The 18,227-nt window shown below is 40.5% G+C and overlaps 2 protein-coding genes across 2 annotated transcripts in view; one reads left to right on the top strand and one right to left on the bottom strand.

Annotated features, from left to right (window-relative positions):
• Nucleotides 1-1,477, bottom strand: part of st8sia1 (ST8 alpha-N-acetyl-neuraminide alpha-2,8-sialyltransferase 1) — a 28,011-nt gene extending 26,534 nt beyond the window's left edge. Inside the window, exon 1 of the mRNA XM_010887329.4 lies at nt 653-1,477. Coding sequence (XP_010885631.1) covers nt 653-831 — 179 coding nt within the window. The 5' untranslated portion in view covers nt 832-1,477. The remainder of the gene's footprint in view (nt 1-652) is intronic.
• Nucleotides 1,478-6,301: 4,824 nt separating this feature from the next.
• Nucleotides 6,302-14,279, top strand: LOC105020362 (troponin I, slow skeletal muscle). Its single transcript, XM_010887330.4, is given in 8 exon segments — nt 6,302-6,406; nt 7,438-7,527; nt 8,061-8,102; nt 8,175-8,264; nt 8,266-8,307; nt 8,499-8,588; nt 8,800-8,988; nt 9,382-14,279. Coding segments are annotated over 7 exon segments (609 nt in total). The 5' UTR covers nt 6,302-6,406; nt 7,438-7,470; the 3' UTR covers nt 9,481-14,279.
• The last annotated feature ends 3,948 nt before the right edge of the window (nt 14,280-18,227 follow it).

Here is an 18,227-nt window from a genome sequence, read left to right as displayed (position 1 = left end):
CAACAGTACTGTCTTCTCTGAGGACAACTGAATGGTTTGTTAGTGCAACTGGAATGAACAAGGAACTGTGTAACTATGGGCACAGTTTTAGGCCCCTGTGAATATGACAGGTCGATGGTCGCTTTGTCCTAGATAGTCCCTTGCATTTCTGTTGTTTCCGTGGGCACACCCACATCATTGGCAACGCAGAAAGCTTTTCAACTCCAGGCATGCTGAACACTTATGCTTGAACGCTCCAATGTTTTCCCAATTAAACACCTTTTCCTTAAAAAGCCATTATACACAAGAAATCGACCAATCGTAAGATAACTTTACTGAACTACGGACAGAATTAAATGCTGTTCATGATTTGCCTGTTCTATCAATTTGATTTATATCCATTCTACTTCAATCCAATTAGATTATTCGAGGTACAAAACTTTAGTTTTTAATCACCCAAGTACATATGCTTCATAGTAACAAGTCGTTTTTAGCTTTGCTAATTGCACAGCCTATTATAGGCCAGACTCGACATGAAAGACAACTTTATTGACTGAATGGAATTGACCAGAACTTGCCTGAAAAACTGTTTTGCTGTATTACAAACAATTACTAGTGCTATTAATATTTAATACGGGACGAATGTCATAATGTGATATATGTATATGCCCACCTGAACAGATCAATGCCCGTCCGGTTCTTCTCCCACACTTGTCCGTGCCGCAGCACTTCATCAACTATCTCCTTGTCGCTCGGGAGTCTGTACACAGGAAAAATGTATAGCCAGCAAAGTACCAGTATACACAGAACGCCCCACACCGACAACTTGCTCCGGTGGCATCTCACCAACATTGTAACAGCTTGTGGTTTCAGATCACCACCCGCCCATTCAGTCAAACCTGGTATGGTTGCCTTAGCCTAGCTGCAAAATGTTCTGCTGGTAGCAGAGACCTCGACTGCATGTTTCTTTTTCATCCAGAAGGAAGAATGTTACTGGAAATTCCTTCTTATATCATCTCCGTTCGTGCAAGAATTTATTTAAAAGGATTTTTTTTTATTAAATCAGTGCTAACTAGGCTAGTGAAAGGATCCGGTACACACGCGCCATCTCCGCCTCCGGTTAAATAAAACGGTCTTCGCTCTCTGTAGCAGAGGTATGATGAAATCCACTACACTGTTCTTGCTGCATCACAGAACCCGCATGGATCAACTCGATTTCCGCCGCTCCTTTCCATCAACCGGGGTCGTGTGAATCCCCGCCCTTTTCTCATCATCGCCTTTTGCCGTCACTTTTTTATGTCCATCCGACCCGCATGGACGGTGTCATCACTCCCTCCTCTCCTTTTGTCTCTCCTTGTCCTGCGGGATCTTCTCGGGGCAGTGTAAGTGGACGCCAAAAAAACCATACAATACTCTCCATCTAACGTTACTCACCTCCCACCTAGCAACCTCCCCTCTGTCTCCGAACAAAGTGCTTTTTGTTTTGCGGAATATTTGACCACGAGTGGTCAACGGGTGGTGTGGCTATAATTGCACGGTCTTGTGCTGCCCCCTTGATGGATATGATGTGTAAGGACAGGAGGTTACCTCATAGGATACTTGTGATATTGCCACACCCTTCTCAGAACCAACAAAGGGAGCCCTGAAAGTATTTTGATCCTAGCAACACCTCTGTAGCTCAGTATCAAGTTTTCATCAAGGACCTCTCTTTATTAGTTTTTTGTTCATCCTTGCCCCAATCCTGAATAGTATTTCAGTCCCTGCTGCTGAGAAGCATCCCTATAGTATGATGCTCCCACCACCATGCTTGATCATATGGGTGGTTTTAGCCAGTTAATGAGCAGTACATTGTCTTTTAGCTTTCCAATCTTTTTTAATTTTCTAATAGTGGAGCCCAACCAATAAAGGAGAGAGGCGCCAAATAAAATGTTGCTTTGGGCCCCCATAAGGCTAGAGCCGGCACTGATGGTGTCCACTGTGCTCCTGGATACATTCAATGCTTTAGCAACTTTGTATCAACCCTACCGGATCTATCCCTCGACACAATCCTTTTTCTAGATCTACAGAGAATTGCTTGGACCTCATTGTTTGGATTTTGCCACTTCGTACACAGTGAGGTGTCTTGCGGTACATAGACTGGTGTGTGCCTTTATTAGTTATGTCCAATCAATTGCATTTGTCACAGGTGAACATCTGAGGGTCGATCAGAGGACAAAGAATGCATCTGAGCTCAATTTGGAGTGTCATTCCAATGGGCCTGAATAATTACGTACCTGAGATTTTCCAGTTTTTGCTTTGGTCATTGTGGGATATTGTGTGTGCATTGGTTTAAAAGAGATAAGCCAAAAGTAACCCACTGTAGATGGAAGTTGACATGCAATGTTGTGGAGCTTTTCTAATATGTATTATGACGTTTTTTTTTTTTACTGAAAGGTTCAGATGGCGCTATAGTTTCAATATTTTTTTCTTTGCAATATCAAAATAAAAATGTCTCTAACCCCCATTACAAGGTCATACAATACCAGTCAAATGTTTGGACACATACTCATTCAAGGGTAGTTCTTTAGTTTTACTATTTTCCACATTGTAGAATTACAGTGAACACATCCAAATTATAAAACAACACATTTGGAATCACGCATTTGGAATCAGTGTTAAACAGATCAAAATATATGTAATATCACAGATTATTCAAAGTAGCAATATACCTATATCTTTCCAACTCTGTCTCTGTCAAACAAAGCACAAAAATACTCTCAAAATATATATCTTCTTAGAGATCTTTGCTGTCTAAGATAATTGATACAACTTGTGCAACTCACTACAATTCCTGGGGACTAAGTGATTATGCAGCATATTCATTCAACATGCCGCGTCACCTATTGAAATGTCTCTGGATGACAGGGAGACAGACTAGACCGGATTGTGCATTAATGGGCATCTAGCAACATCTGGTGACCAAGCCATTTATTACACATAGGAGCTCACTCCTCTGGCACGAAGTCCACAGGACAAAGACTCAGGAAGTCTCACTACAGAAGCTCGCCTTTTGATGTGTGTGCACATGAGCTCGTGTTTCTGGCGTGGAGTTAAATACTTCAATATAATGAATGCATAAGGATGGTGTGAATGCTATGGAAACAAGAATGGAAAATACTGTGTGACGATTCAACAAAACATAAAATACACACTCAATTGTAAACCCTCTAGTCTATGTACATATTATCATCCTCAGTCAGTGACTCAAAAAGCTGTTATTGCGTAACCCATGTGCATCTCATGTTTTATAGCCTAGGCGTTTCTCCTAATCACATAAGCTAATGTGAAAAAAAAACGTCTCCAGTAACAATCTAAAACAAGAGGCCACATATTTCCCTGGTCAACTCACACAGACAGGAAAAAATTCTGGGGTGTACACCCATTCAATAAACTCGCCAAACACACCGTGCGAGCCATTGTTCTGCGTTGTGGCCTAGAGGGAGTGTCTCATTACAGTAATTCCCTATCAGACTTAGGAGGAAAGGAATTTGGCGAAGTGAAATTCCGTGAGATAGATTTAGTGAGTGATGTCGAGTAGCAGGGGGTATTCGTGGCATCCCAGGCACCTTCCCCTGCCAGAAACCACGGGGAACCCTAGTGGGTAACGTCAAGGACAGAGCTTCCATGGACAGAGAATACCCTGGCACGACACAAGGCTGAGCCGTCGTCTGCCTACGAATTAGCATCAAAAGGCTGGTGAGGCCATTGAAACTTTTGTTGGTGGCCCTGTGTAAGCCCATCTGAAGAGAATCATCGTATGACTCATAAGCAGAACAAGTGACAGCCAGTGATGACCAGTACCAGCTTCAGCCCCTGTGTGCATGCGTGTGTGTGTGTGTGTGTGGGTTTGTCTCCCTTTATTTTCCTCTTCAACAGCTTCACCCCGCTTTCGCCTGTTTGGACTGATTCACGGGTGCAAGCACTCTACCTGGTCATCTACTGGGCAACACTGAATTGACAGCACCTTATGCATGTTGAGAAGGTCTCAGACATCTGTATGTGTGATGGTTATTACATTGTGTGTGTGTGTGTGTGTGTGTGTGCGGGTGTGCGTGTGAATGCATGGGTGCATGCGAGTTGGGTTGCTGCAGAAATAGCACGCCCACCTGCTGTGGATCACTGAGGGAATGATGACAGGACATTTGTCTGCACCCCCCATTTGACAATGTTTTCCCCCTTGTACCCCGTTCCAGTCCTGTGAACCCCTGTGTGTTCTTTCGACCATGATCAGAGGGATGAAAACAAGAAGTATTTGGACCCTCAGATTCTGTGCGGCATTGTGGCATCTAATGTGTTCTTTAAAAAAAAACGACACTTGTTTAAAGTTCTATGTGAAAAAAGTAGCAGTTTACAATAAGATATTGGTGCTTGCCAACTCTGCCCATTCCCCTAGATCTAGATGTAATCTAGATGCATTTCAACTGTAAATTCCTATACATTTGTGCATAAGATATACTCTTAGCACTCAAAACACTTGCATGTAATATGCTCACCATTTAGTGTGTTGTAAATAAAATGTGTGTTGACGTTCAAGATTTCTTTTTTTGCATTGCATTCATATATGTTATCTACCTCTAGCGGCATCAGGGTGTAAGAAATCAAGTAGAAATCAGGGTTTGTTTGGATGTATTCATCAGATATAGGCGATTCTTATTTTGACTTGGAATATGTAGGGGAATGTTAGAGCGTGGTGGGGGTTACAATGCTAATAACAGGAAGGGCAGGCCCACTGCTAGTCTCATAACCACATGTCATGTTATTATCTGGAGTGGAAAGCCAGTGGGAGACATCACATTCAAGGCACAAAGATAACAGCTCCGGAACATTGGCCCCAGCAATATCTTTAAAATGTACATATAGCATAACAAATGGCTTTGACGAGTGTCAGAAATAACTATGTGAAACACAGTTATGAGTGTTCTGATTTACGGTTCACAATTAACCTCAAATCAAATAAAGGCCTCAGTGAAATTGTCACAGGAACAGTTTTCTCCATTAATGTCCTATTGGTTTTAAGCTAACATCATAAATTATGGAACATGTATCATACGATGGAGCATAAAGCAATATGATAAGGACTTAAGGTCCTCGAGATGTTTTTAAAAACATAATTTACTCAAAAGCCATGCCTTACAGAAACAAATATTTGAATGTATGTAGACTGCAAAATTGGACAAAAAAGGATCAAAGTGTTGATGTGTCTTTTCTGTATCCATAAAAAAATCCATATTTTATAAACCGTATTAGACCAATGCATGTTCCAATTTTAATTATTGTATCAGTGATTGAACATATGCATAAAAATTATACAAGACACGCATAGCTTCAAATGGGTCCTCTAAAGCTTGTGTGCATGACAGAGAAAAATGTTTCCCTCCGTGATTGTTGGTTGTGTGAGAAGAGCATTTCAAAAGAAGAAGAGTGGGCATCTCCTGATGAATTCTAACCCTACAACGTTGAAGTTACAGATCAAAACAATGTGCTGTAATTTGGGGCTGTAAACAAATACTACATAAAGTGAAATGTGCCTTACTGGAACCTCTCAGTCTGATCAAACACTGATTTGTTGCTCAGGGGGGTTGAGCAGTGTAGGCCACAGCCTGTAGAGCACATGAACTGCAGCAGTGTGGGTCGTAATCTGTCCAACTGCTAGTTAAGATAAAACCCTATCTTTCACCACGTTCCTGTCCAATAAAGCATAAACGCCTGATAATGTATTAGAAAAGAAAGAACAACTGATTTGTGACCTCCCTCAATGCAATTCTGAAATATATGATACTAGCATATTCTTTACAGTGTAATGGTCACTGTTATTATGTTATAAAACCAATAGTCACTTTTTTTTTTTTATCAACACACACAAGGCTACAGTAATCACCCCAGATCTGTGCTGTCAGTATGATGACCTCTTAAAATAATAATAATATAATATTTAGAGTAACAATACTTAAAATCCTAATAGAAAACGTGTAATCTTACAGGCTATGTGATGTTAAAATGTTAACATCTGTGGGATTTTATCACTTCATAAACCACGAGTGATAGCAGGTAAACCAATTGACAACATCATAACAACCCAAACAGTTTTTTTGCAGAAGGCAGCTAGACCCGTTCCCAAACGTTTTTCAGACAATGCCATTAAGGCAGTGGTGGTGTATGATTACATTTCATCCCAGAATTGTCACAATGTCCCAGGCGGTGATATTTTATCCCTGGCGCCTGGCCAGTCGTTTCTTGCCAGACCCTGGTGTAAAGGCTATATCTGTTGTCCACCTCGAGCCCTGCTCAGCCCTACATAAAAGGGAAAATCCCCCCTATTGTCTCAGAACCCTCTGTTGTGTGAGAGAGACGACAAGACCTGACCCAACTGCGGTCCCCTTGATTCCAGGTAATACTAATTTGTCTGTGAGAGAGTCTGTGATTCGGGCTCAAAGTCTTTACTGGGTAAATTAAGAATTTGTCGAGTTTACTTAAGAAATTGCTGAAGTGAATGGTGGTGTTTTGTTGCTGTTGTCAATCATTTTAAATGTTTTGAAAGGGGTTCAGGCTGTTCAGGTAATTAATTAAAGGCAAGGTGTTTTGCCATGGATCAGTGTTTCGAGATTGTATTTTCTCTCTCCACCCAATGTTTTTATAACAGCTGTTGAATAAGTATTGTTATTTGGTACAATACGCAGGCTTGACAGTGAATTAATTATGCGTATCCTTCTCTATTTTTTTTTATTAATATCACTTCGTTGAGTATGCATATCCATTCCAGTGTGTTATCCATTTACATGATATCATCAGTTCAAAATATACTCAGTTTAAGGCTAATCACAATAAAGAGAACCTGTTGTCTTCAGGTGAAAAGCCATTTGAATCTTCCACTAGCAAGTTGTAGCCTAAACTATCTGTTATGTAAGTACGTTACAAAAATTGCCTTTGAGGTTATGATACATTCCATGATTGTGGATCTGTTGCGATTGACAAAATCCATAAGACTTTTCACTGACAGGATGAGATGAAACTGAAATAATACAGTGCTATACACTGTGGAAAGACCTTTTCACCATTGCGTCCTCAAGCTGATATATGTTTGAAAGTAATATGATGTTCCAAGACAAGGTTATAATAGTCTCTCAGTTTTATATTGCATTATAATATATTATACTTCCAATGTGTTACAAAATATGCTTTTCTTTCTCACTAAAGTTTTTTCTTTTACTTCTGCCTCTTTCTGTGACCATAAGTTTTTCACCGTTTATAACTTTTATAACAATCACCAAAATCGTTGTCATCATCATTATCATCATCTTATTAGATTTAGGACAAAACATTTTTCAGTCGGTTCATTTTAAGAATGTTGTTCATATGAAGTTGAATATGCCATTTTTAAAACATTCTAATTATAGTTATTCTCCCGGTTATTCCCCACAGAAATTGTATAATTTCACAGAAGTTCCTCACAGAATGTCCACAAAGGAGCAAGACCCATCCAGAAGGGTGAATCCGAAATTAATTGACAAGGTGAGCCAAAGTCAGTACATGTTTCCCAGTATTCAGCCTTATACAGAGACAGGGAACATACGGTCCCAAGGTTGTCACTTCACTCTTATCAGTAATTGATGTCAGCTATCAAGGGCCCACATACTTGAAAATGTTCTTTCCTATGCCGTACAGCTAAAGTAGCTAAAGTGAATGCGAGATTTGGAGCACGTATTGAGCCTCAACATAATGCAAGAATGTTCACATTGACATTTTAGCAGAAGATAATATGACAGGCATGATCCAATTTTTCCACAACCCACATAAAGCATAGTAATGGAGAAAAGACTATCCTGAATTGTGAATTACATTTGACAGAGCTTTTCACTCAAGGACATTGCATGTACAGGAAAATGGTTGGGACAATGCTTTATCTGCTGTAAACGGCCTCTACTTCTCTAGCACTTGTACAAACACTTCAAACCTGTTGTATCCCATTTAATAAATAGACCAACAATGTTTGGTTGTTTTTTTCTGTTAACTCAATGTAATAACATTGTGTCCTTTTCCAACAGCCGAAGTCAAAGATTACGGCTTCGCGTAAGCTCTCTCTGAAGGTAAGTTACTGAACCCATCATTATGTTAGAATATGCTGCAACCTATAATGTATCTTTCTCTTGTCCAATCAGATCATGTTGCTCACCAGGGCAATGGAGCAGCTGGAACAGGAGAAGCAGGACAGGGATGAGGAGAAAGAGCGCTACCTGGGAGAAAGACTGCCCCCCCCTGCAGCTCTCTGGACTGTCATTGGCTGATCTACAGGTAAGTGACAAAGGAGTCAGCCAATCAAGGGAGCAAAATCACTAGCAAAACTAGTCATACAATAACAAAGCCAAACAACTGGACAAAATGAGGCTCTGTAACTGAACTGCATATTCCATTGTTATTCTGTCACCAAACATCTTAATTATGTACATTCATATCATCGTATTCTTTTTGTATATTTTCCTCAGGACTTATGCCGGCAGCTCCATGCAAAGATAGAAGTAGTGGATGAGGAGCGATATGATTGCGAGGCCAAAGTCAACAAGCACAACAAAGACGTAAGTCTTAAATTCTTTAGGTGGGAGACGTTAAGCCAAGGTACGCTCTCCTGTGGTGGTAACAAATGGGTGTTAGTCTAGGTGTTGTAATACATTTCAAAGGTTGGCTTGACCTGTATTTAAATCCAAGTTTAGCAGGTATTACATCAACACCTTAGCCGTTGCAAAGATCCAAGTTGAACCCATTTTGTCTTTGTTCTGTTTGATCTAGATCCATGAGTTGAAGCTTAAGGTGCAGGACTTAGGAGGGAAGTTTAAAAAGCCTGCCCTGAGGAAGGTGAGGGTATCTGCAGATGAGATGATGAGAGCTCTGCTGGGCACCAAGCATAAAGGATCAATGGACCTGAGGTCCAACCTCAAGTCGGTAAAGAAGGAAGACACCAACAAGGACAAAGACAAGGTAGGATAGACCGGTCTACAACTCCATATCAAATTATTATATGATCTATGGAAAATTCTTCTTGAAACAATTGCATATGTTAACTTGGCACTCACAGAATTGAATGCCTTGGAACTGTATTAATTAAGACCATGTTCTGATGGGTTTCCAAACCTCTTGAAATAATCACTGATCAAACTTGTTCAATCACCGCACAATCACATTAGGTCTCTTTGTTTGAAACTTCTTCGGTACTAGTTGTCACTTGCACGGAAATAGGCTGTCTTTAGTCACGGCACAGCAGGTTGCAAATGCCGCCACTTGAGACAATCTCCACAAGCACAAGGAAGTCCGGGAGCTGAATCAAGTTCGATGCATCCCAACAGCACAGTGTTGGTCTGTCTGCCCTTACAGGTGCTCACGGCTGAGGTGACCGACTGGAGGAAGAACGTGGAGGCCATGTCTGGTATGGAGGGCCGCAAGAAGATGTTTGATGCATCCGGCGGCCAGTGAGCCTGGCTATAACCCTGGGACGGGGAAGCAGAACAGGATTTGGTCCAGGGAGGACAAAGTAACTGCGTAGTCCCAGAAAGTTATCCTCCACATACCCTAACACAGTAAAGTGAGGCAGCAGGGGGTTAAATTGTGAAGAGCCGTTGCTAGAAGATTTCGTTAAAGGGATTTGCAGTTTTGTAGAACATGTTGTGGACCTCTGTGAGAGTACTAAAAGATATTAACAGAGCCTCTGATTTCTTTCAGTTACCATTAACCAAATATGTTACTATAACGGTTTGCTGCGACTAGGGAAGTCCATAATCGGAAACTCTTATGATCAGCAGAAGACCCTCCTCCAGAAAACTTTCCTCTTAAAATACTATACCACTGACGCTACCTATAAGTCCATGACATATTAGGAATTGATGTTGCTTACAAAGCACACAAAGATGTGAACTACCCTGAACTCAGAGAATTTACCTAAAAGGAGACAGTCATGTACAAACTTAATCGTAGTCCCCTTCTGAGTCAGAGACTGATGCTGATACACGTCGTCTTAAAGAAACTGGAAAGACTTGACAGTTTACAGTTGTCAATGACCTAATTATCTACGACGGATTGCTCACTCTCTCTGCTAAGCTCGAGCTCACTGGTACACCAACATGATTTAACCCCTCGCTGCGATCCTCACACCTGACCTTGCCTTGTCATTGGCTACTTAACCTATTACACAGGGACAATTTGCCAAGCCTTGAGCTCTGGGTGGAGCATATCTCAGTTTTGCTATTTATTAATAGAAAAACAGATGCGTTTTATTTATGACAAGACATTTAGGCAGAAATAATAAATGATCGAAGATTTTAACCGTCATTGGTTCACAACAATGTTTTATTTTTATGCTAGGGGAGTCAGTCATCTAACAGAGGCACAAATGACAGGTTGTAGCTGCTTAAATGTGTTGATCAACTGACACCACCATTGTTGGGGGTTAAGGGATACCAGGGATTGTACATATGCTACTTTGTAAACTTAAAATGGACATTGTCCACAGGTGTGGGAAAAGCACTTTCGCACTGACCTCCAGTCAAAGGTTGCATTCCAATTCGGCAGTGTTTAACACCTCATGAACCATATTAACCTCATATTACAGCAATATTCTGAATGCCGACGCCTTGTGGCTAAAGGTGATATAAGGACAGTCTTACAACCCCTGTTAGAAAATTTAATAAGTCTTCTGAAGCAAAGGAATTGGAGTGACGTTTTTCATTTAAATGGAATTTATGCCAACTATACGAAGCATTATACCAAAGCTTGGTACACTGGACGGAAATGCCAGAAATACGACCGGTTTTTGTAAATTTTACTGAACATATAAAACAACAACCTCTACCTAACAAGTTTGGAGAAGCAACTTCAACATGTGGCAAGTTCAGTTTTCAGCAGGTGGTGACACCTGACCTGCCATCTCATCAGGTCCTTAGTCACCTTATATTTTTAGCTCAGTTGTTCTCAGAATCTAATCCAACCTCGGAAACAAATACTAGGGCCAGAGCTAGGCATTCACTTTGTTGGCCTGTGTGAATCGTCTGGTGGTTGTCACCCAGACACAACTATCCCGAGTATGAGAGACACATAGTCCAACAATAGCCAGAGGCTGTCTGGTGTGATGGAAGTGTTGACAGGTTTAGGACAGTCAATGTGGTGTCAGGTTGGTATAATTCTTCAACCCTGGGCCCAGTATCTATTCATAGAGTCCCAGAGCTGGCCTATATGGACCTTTATAGGTTTTTGTGTCGGTACCATTAGATGAACTGACGATGCCAACAGTGTTTGAGTGTTTTTCTGTATTTCACAAGGGGTGTTTCCACTGGTAAGCTGGTTCTGGCTGTCCTTTCAATAATCTTGGATCAGTAAATGAAGTAGTGTTTTCCCCCTACAACCTGGAGGCCAGGAATCGGAGGATGAGATTACAATATTGCATCTACTAATTTAGCGGATTCTTTGAATGTTTGTGGTTTAATGTCAGTCAGAATCAATCAAATGTATTTTATAAAGCACTTTTACATTTGCTGTTGTTACAAAATGTTTATACAGCCTAAAACATCCAAGAGAAAGCAACAGCAACAAGTCGGGTCGGAACCTATAAACAAATGATATTATATTTCAGATGTATTGCTATGCTATTTTTGCACAATATTGTTTTCAATATTGTTTTGTTAAGAGCGGTTTGTAATTAAGAGGAAAAAATACGCCTAGCCTACATATTGGAACAACAGATATGCCAGACACATGCACACATACACACACACACACACATACAAACACAATTTAAAACAAAATAAGGAAGCTAATAATTATCTGTGTCAATAGTATTCCTTTTTTATTACATTTGAATAAAGGAATTGGCCAGAACATCTTTCAACATGTATTATAAAATGCATCAGATTCACATCTGCAGTCCATTGTTAGAGCCACAGGAGGGCAGCAATTCAACAGTTGTATTGAGGCCAATAGCCTCCGTCGACAACACAGCGACCGCTTTTTCTCAAGCCTGATGCCAAACCAAAAATGTACTTTCCATTAACCGCAGATGAAAATATTTCTTCGACATTCATACATTTACAGCCATACAAGTGTCCGGTAATACAGAGCAAAAACATGGTAAATGTATTACCACGAAAGACAGTGTGTGTGTGCAGGCTATGAGTGTGTGTGGGTTGACAGCGAGAGCAGATGATATGCTGTACATCAACACTGATGACACGACGGCTTGGGTCACTTCCGCAATGACCAATCGATTCAACGCATGATTTCCTGTGAGTCACTATAGGTGACATAGGATGTTGATCCGTGAGTCCGGAGCTCCCATGTTCCATTGTTCCTTCTGATTCCCCATGACAGTCATGTGACTGGTGCTAGTCAATCAGAGGGGAGGATTCATCCTTTTTGCGCCAAGTATGAAATCATTGACTCACTTGGGTATGCGTGCACTGTTGATATTGTGCAGCTTACCCTAACCTGTCCCTTGCCTGCTTTTCCACTGCGCAGTAAAAGCCATCCACACCACCCCCACGTTCCAAGCCGATTGATGAAAAGCGCTGTGTGATACAGTGCAGGCAGGCTTCCCTACATTATGAAATTGTTTGGAACAGGACCGTCAACATGGTTCGAGACAGGGGCATCAAGCTCATTACAGTGCACTTTCACCGCCCCGCAGTCCAGCGTGGCATTTCATCCGTAGCCTAACAAACCGCATGTTTTCCCTAGTCGTAGTGGCGGGACCACAGAACGTAATTACTGCGTGTGATGTGCATGTCCACCTTGCATGACAATACTGTGATAAGTGGGGAATGACAGGACAGTGTACGAAGCGTGTGGCAATGACTGTTGGATTTAGAAACACGTTAACCTCACCGCTCTGCAAATAATAAAATGACAAATGTGTGCAATAACAAAATTGGGTTTAGGGTTGGGTAAAGGGTTCAGGTTAGGTTATTGGGATTAGAGGCAAGTTAGGGACTTTTAGGGACCCCACAATTATAGACCTTCATCGAACGTGTGCGTTTTTGCGTGTGCTTGAGTTCTCCACTAGGGTTGCAAACAGAAAGCAGATTTCGACAGAAGAGTGAGGGAAAAGAAGTGAAGCCTGACAATAAACAATTACCTGCTGATCTCCCAGGGCCCTTCAGTTAATTTCACCCATGGAATCACACAAGAGGAGGGTAAAATGTGGGATTTTCTCTGCTGTGATAGAACACATCAGGGCAGACGGGAGTGTTGGTTTTGTGTGTGTATTTGTGTGTGTGTGTGTGGTGAGCACACTTGATTGATGTCATCAATCTTTTCTCTCTTACCTCAAGTTACGAGGCCAGGGAATAGTGGCATTTATAGACAGCTTCCCTGTTGTAAGAGCTACTTCTCTTGTCATGATATTTGAACAGAATGAGCAATCCAATACACACATCTGCTCTGTCCATCTCCAAAACTAACCAGGTCAACGTAGACTCCAAACATAAGGTCATCATGTTAAACAAAGGTAATTCAACTAAAGTAAAAATATAAATAAATAAAAAATAACTCCAGTATCAAACAACCCAAAGATCAGTTACAATCATTTATTGGGGCATTTAGCAAAGTAATTAACCAAATTGCTCATGCCTGTCATATTATCTTCTGCTAAAACGTCAATTTGAACATTCTTGCATAATGTTGAGGCTCAACACATGCTCCAAATTGTATTAAAAACCAAATATTTCACTGGGGTATACGTAGTAATGTTAAGACTAAATTATAAAGATGCATTTATCAGACCTTTATAGAGTAGGCTTAGTCAGCCATGTTAAAGGTCTAATTATATTCAAACCAGGTTATGAAAACACCCGCTCACCCAAACGAGTTGGGAATTCACAGCTGGTATTTTGACCTAACACTCAAGAGGTTAACTGCTTCTTGTTTTGACTGAAGCTAAATCAATGTGCTGGTGTTTAAATTGTATTTCTCATAGGCCTCAGGGTGGAGAGTTTGGCCAATTTCTTGGCAATTTACAGTAGGTGAGTGCTTACCCTAATATTATTACTAATTTTGTACTATCATACCATACTGTATATGCTGTTTTTCAAACACATTTATCCACAACATAAATGCTAATTTGACACAAAAGCACATTTGACATTAATGCAAATCAGACACAATATGAGGGTAAATGGTATTCACAAAATAGTAAGAAATTATTTACCCCTTCACCAGCATAATGTAATGTGAGCCAAATAAAGGATTTCTTTGGAAAACCAAAGAGGGGAATAAAGATGTTGTGTGTCCGCCTGTAGTCTGTTGTTTTCCTCTGGGTGGCTAATGGAGGTTGTTAAGGGCTTCAGTGTCTCAGCTAGCTTGCCTTTGAAGTGAAATGGGGGCGACGGGGGAAGAGGCAGAGGCAACAGATTCCAATCTGAAGACAGCAGGGGCAGATGAGAGGGGAATCACAGCTTTCTATTTGGAGGCTACATCTGGGACGGAGGGAAGATGCTGAGACATAACAAGGCTTTTTAGATTCTCCACATAATAGGCCTGTTTCTGGAGTGTTTCATCAACTCCTTTGGCAGAGCAAGGCAGGACCGGACCCCAGAGAAACAACAGTCTGCTCTGGTCTAACCCTGCTATTCTCATGGAGCTGAGCAAGGAGACATGGTTTTTGGCAACTAAGCCATTCACCTACACCCCCAGAGTCCCTGGGGATTGGACGCACATGCATTTCTATGCATATGTGTCCAATATGAAGGAAGTTAGAAACACTTTTGTGAGAAAATGCTGACTTGCTTAGCATGAAGTTTGAAAGTCTACAGCAGCAGCTGAATGCTAGATGTACTTGTTGACTTCCAGTAATTGTTAGCTGTTCCAGTAAACGTTAGTTAGCAATTGCACAAACGCTTGACAGACAGCAATTTTCTCAAAACTGCTAGCAGACAAAAATATTGTCAACCAATTAATCATTGCGCCAAAATCCCAATCCTTTCCTTTTTAGACATTACTATTTAACTTTAGTCCTAGAGGGCCAAAATGGCTTTTGTTTGTCAAACTTTCTTCAAATGTGATTCAAGACCTGGTGCAATAATCACCAGATAGAAACAAAAAACACAAGTGTTTTCCCTGCCGAGACAGGAGTTGAATAGCCTAGTTTTACAAAAATGACTGAGGGCATTGGTGGTGATCTAAAATGTGGATGTGATCAGGGTCAAGCTGGAAGGATCAATCAGGGCGGACAAGGATCAACATTAACCTAAATCAAACTACATCCATACACTGCATTTGTGTGTGTAGAATATATAACTATGCAAGCAAGAAAGAGAGAGTAAGCATTCATTACCATTGATGGAGAACAACATATTCTGGGTCTATGGATTTTGTTGACCCTCAAATCAATCAAATTTATTTTATAAAGCGCTTTTTAAATCAGCAGTTGTCACAAAATGCTTATACCGAAACCCTGCCTCAAAACCAAAAGAGCAATCAACAACAACAAATTGATGCAGAGTGGCTAGGAAAAACTCCCTAGTGGTGTCGGTTTATTGGTCAATAGCAGATATATTCTGTTTCAGTTATTTATTTGAAAAATATCGTATGGACTGACCATTATCCATAGATGTAGCATATCAAGTTTTGTGGAGACTGGTCATTCAGTACCAGAGTAGGAAAATGTAGTGTTTTATCAAAAGAAATTAATTTGGCCCCATCAGTCGATGGCAGGCTTTTCTTCAACCTCCATCCACATACTTAATGTCCAGTGTGTCTTCATCCTAGAAATGCACAATCCACACTTCTCCCCCAGCTCTCTCTCTCTCTCGGCCATGCCCCTGGCCCTCCTCCTTATTGATCGGCCCTGGGTGAACAAGGTGGGTTGGGGTGGAAGAGGGACAATTGGTATCGAGCTTGACGCGTGAGTGACCAGGGTCAGCAAGATGCATCTATTAAAGAGTCTGCATGGCATTAACACGGTTCCAACCTGCTGTACAACTCCTCCCGAGCGACATTAGCAAAACGGTCTGTAGCTGCAGGGTCACAAACGACAAGGGTCTTCTCCGTTTTATTATGGATTAAACAGTGAAGCATAATTAGGGATTATGTGTAAAAAAAAAAAAATCAAACAACCAGTCAGCTATGTAGTTGGCAAGGCTATAATCTCAAGTGTTTGGAGTTTATTGAATTTGAATGTTTTTGTATTGTAAAAACATGCCCTGCTTTAAATCAGACCTGTGTCATTCTGCTGTGGAGAGGCTCGGTGAGCAAACTCTGCCCCAGGTCTCCCTCAGACCATCTCACTAACCTGTCTGCATGCATCATTAATAAGCTAATTGGATTTTACCACCGCGGACAAAGCCACTGAATAATACAGCAATAGCAGATATATACAATTTCCCCAAACAACAATAAATCTAGTGGCACACAATTGCACAGCAAACCCTACTAGAATATTGGGACAAAAACATAGTCAAACAAACTGGTGTAAACTGCATATATATGTATAAAAGTTGAAAAGGAAGGTTTTGAGTGAGGAACAGAAGTGTTCAATTTGCAGTGGTCTCCTAGTTTTAACCCTTCTCTTCCTTACTCAAAACCTTCCTTTCCAATTTTTTTGGAAAGGAAAGGAAAAGGTACAGGTGGTCTCTTAATTTTTTCCACAGTTTTATATAGTCTGACTTTTTTATGCTTGTGGAATTAGAATGATGCAATCAATCAACGTTCCAAAAACCAAGGGGTTCGTCACAGAACTCATTGAATAACAAGGTCTAAACTCTAGGAAATCTAAACTGTGTCTTAAGGAAGTGCCGTCAACCAAACGTCAACAGGAATGTTACTTAAATTTGGCTTTAAAACTTTGTGTTATTACTGCTCTCTAGGGACTACAAGGGAAAAAGCAGAAACAATGTATTTACAACTCTAGATAGCCTCAGCAGCTTGCAAGAAAACAACTAACTGGCCTGGCAGTATACAACATGTTGTTCGGAATTCATGTTTTCAAAGTTTATCATGCCTGTGATATAAGTACCGAAGTGAACAAATGCTATTTGCACTGTACATTTGTCCATTGCTCAAAAATAATGCCTACATTTATTTCAGTTTTCTCAAGGGATCAATTTCTTTGGGGACTGGCAATTCCACACAACCACCAGACAGATATACACAAGAGAAAATCACTGGGAAGATGCTGGAGCTACAGAGCATTGAATACACTGACAATAACTATTTGGGAAGTATCCTATTTCAAATAACTAATAAATTTCATAATATATAATTACGTCTCCTTCAAGTCTTCAATCCTTGCATCACGTGAAGCGCATCATTAGAGCTTGTTTTTAATAGTCTACATAATGTGTAAATGTATAGAGAAGAAAGTTGCATGTAGATCATGGATATTTAAAGAAGAGTAAGTGGCAAAACACAGAGGTTTTCTTAACAAGTTCTGTAAGTGACATTTGTTTCATTAAAATAAAAATACAATTAACCTTGACAGCTCAGACATCATCCTGAGAATTACCTGTGGAATCTATTCTTCATTTTTGATTTTCTTAAGATATTATACAGAATATGTAGAGAATATGAATATGTAGAGCCTTTTAAGGCTCATATAGCCTTAAAAGCACCTTTTGTAATATTTTCTCATTCATTTTTACAATATGTTAACAAGAACATAAGGCAATATAACATTCTCAACTAAAGTGCTTGAAGCCGAACAATTTTTTTCTATAACAAGATGTGTGCAGCAAATTGATTTCAAGTATGGCATTGAGTCAAACTACTTTCAAGACATTAGCTTCATTAATGTGGATAGCAGCACATGTCTTCGGGTCTCAAGAAAGATTACTCATCACTGAATAGTTCAATTAATCACCTTTGAAGATTGGTCTCCTAGAGTTAAGTTCAAGAGACTAAGTTTTGTCACATTCATCAAAAAGCTTATGAGCACTAAAACTCACATTTAAGGCCCACTGCTCTAAGAGGTGAATCAGGGTTGTAGAAGATATACAGTGGGAAGAACAAGTATTTGATACATGGCCGATTATGCAGGTTGTCCCATTTACAAAGCGTGTAGAAGTATGTCATTTTTATCATAGGTACTCTTCAACTGTGAGTTACAGGATCTAAAACAAGATGCTTCTTACAGAGCCACTCCTTAGTTACCCTGGCTGTGTGTTTCGGGTCGTTGTCATGCTGGAAGGCCCAGCAATGACCCATCTTACTGAGGGAAGGAGGTTGTTGGCCAAGATCTCGCA

Source organism: Esox lucius, chromosome 23, assembly GCF_011004845.1.
Source record: "Esox lucius isolate fEsoLuc1 chromosome 23, fEsoLuc1.pri, whole genome shotgun sequence".
In the NCBI taxonomy this organism is placed as follows: Eukaryota; Metazoa; Chordata; class Actinopteri; order Esociformes; family Esocidae; genus Esox; species Esox lucius.
This window is presented reverse-complemented; position numbering and strand designations above follow the sequence as displayed.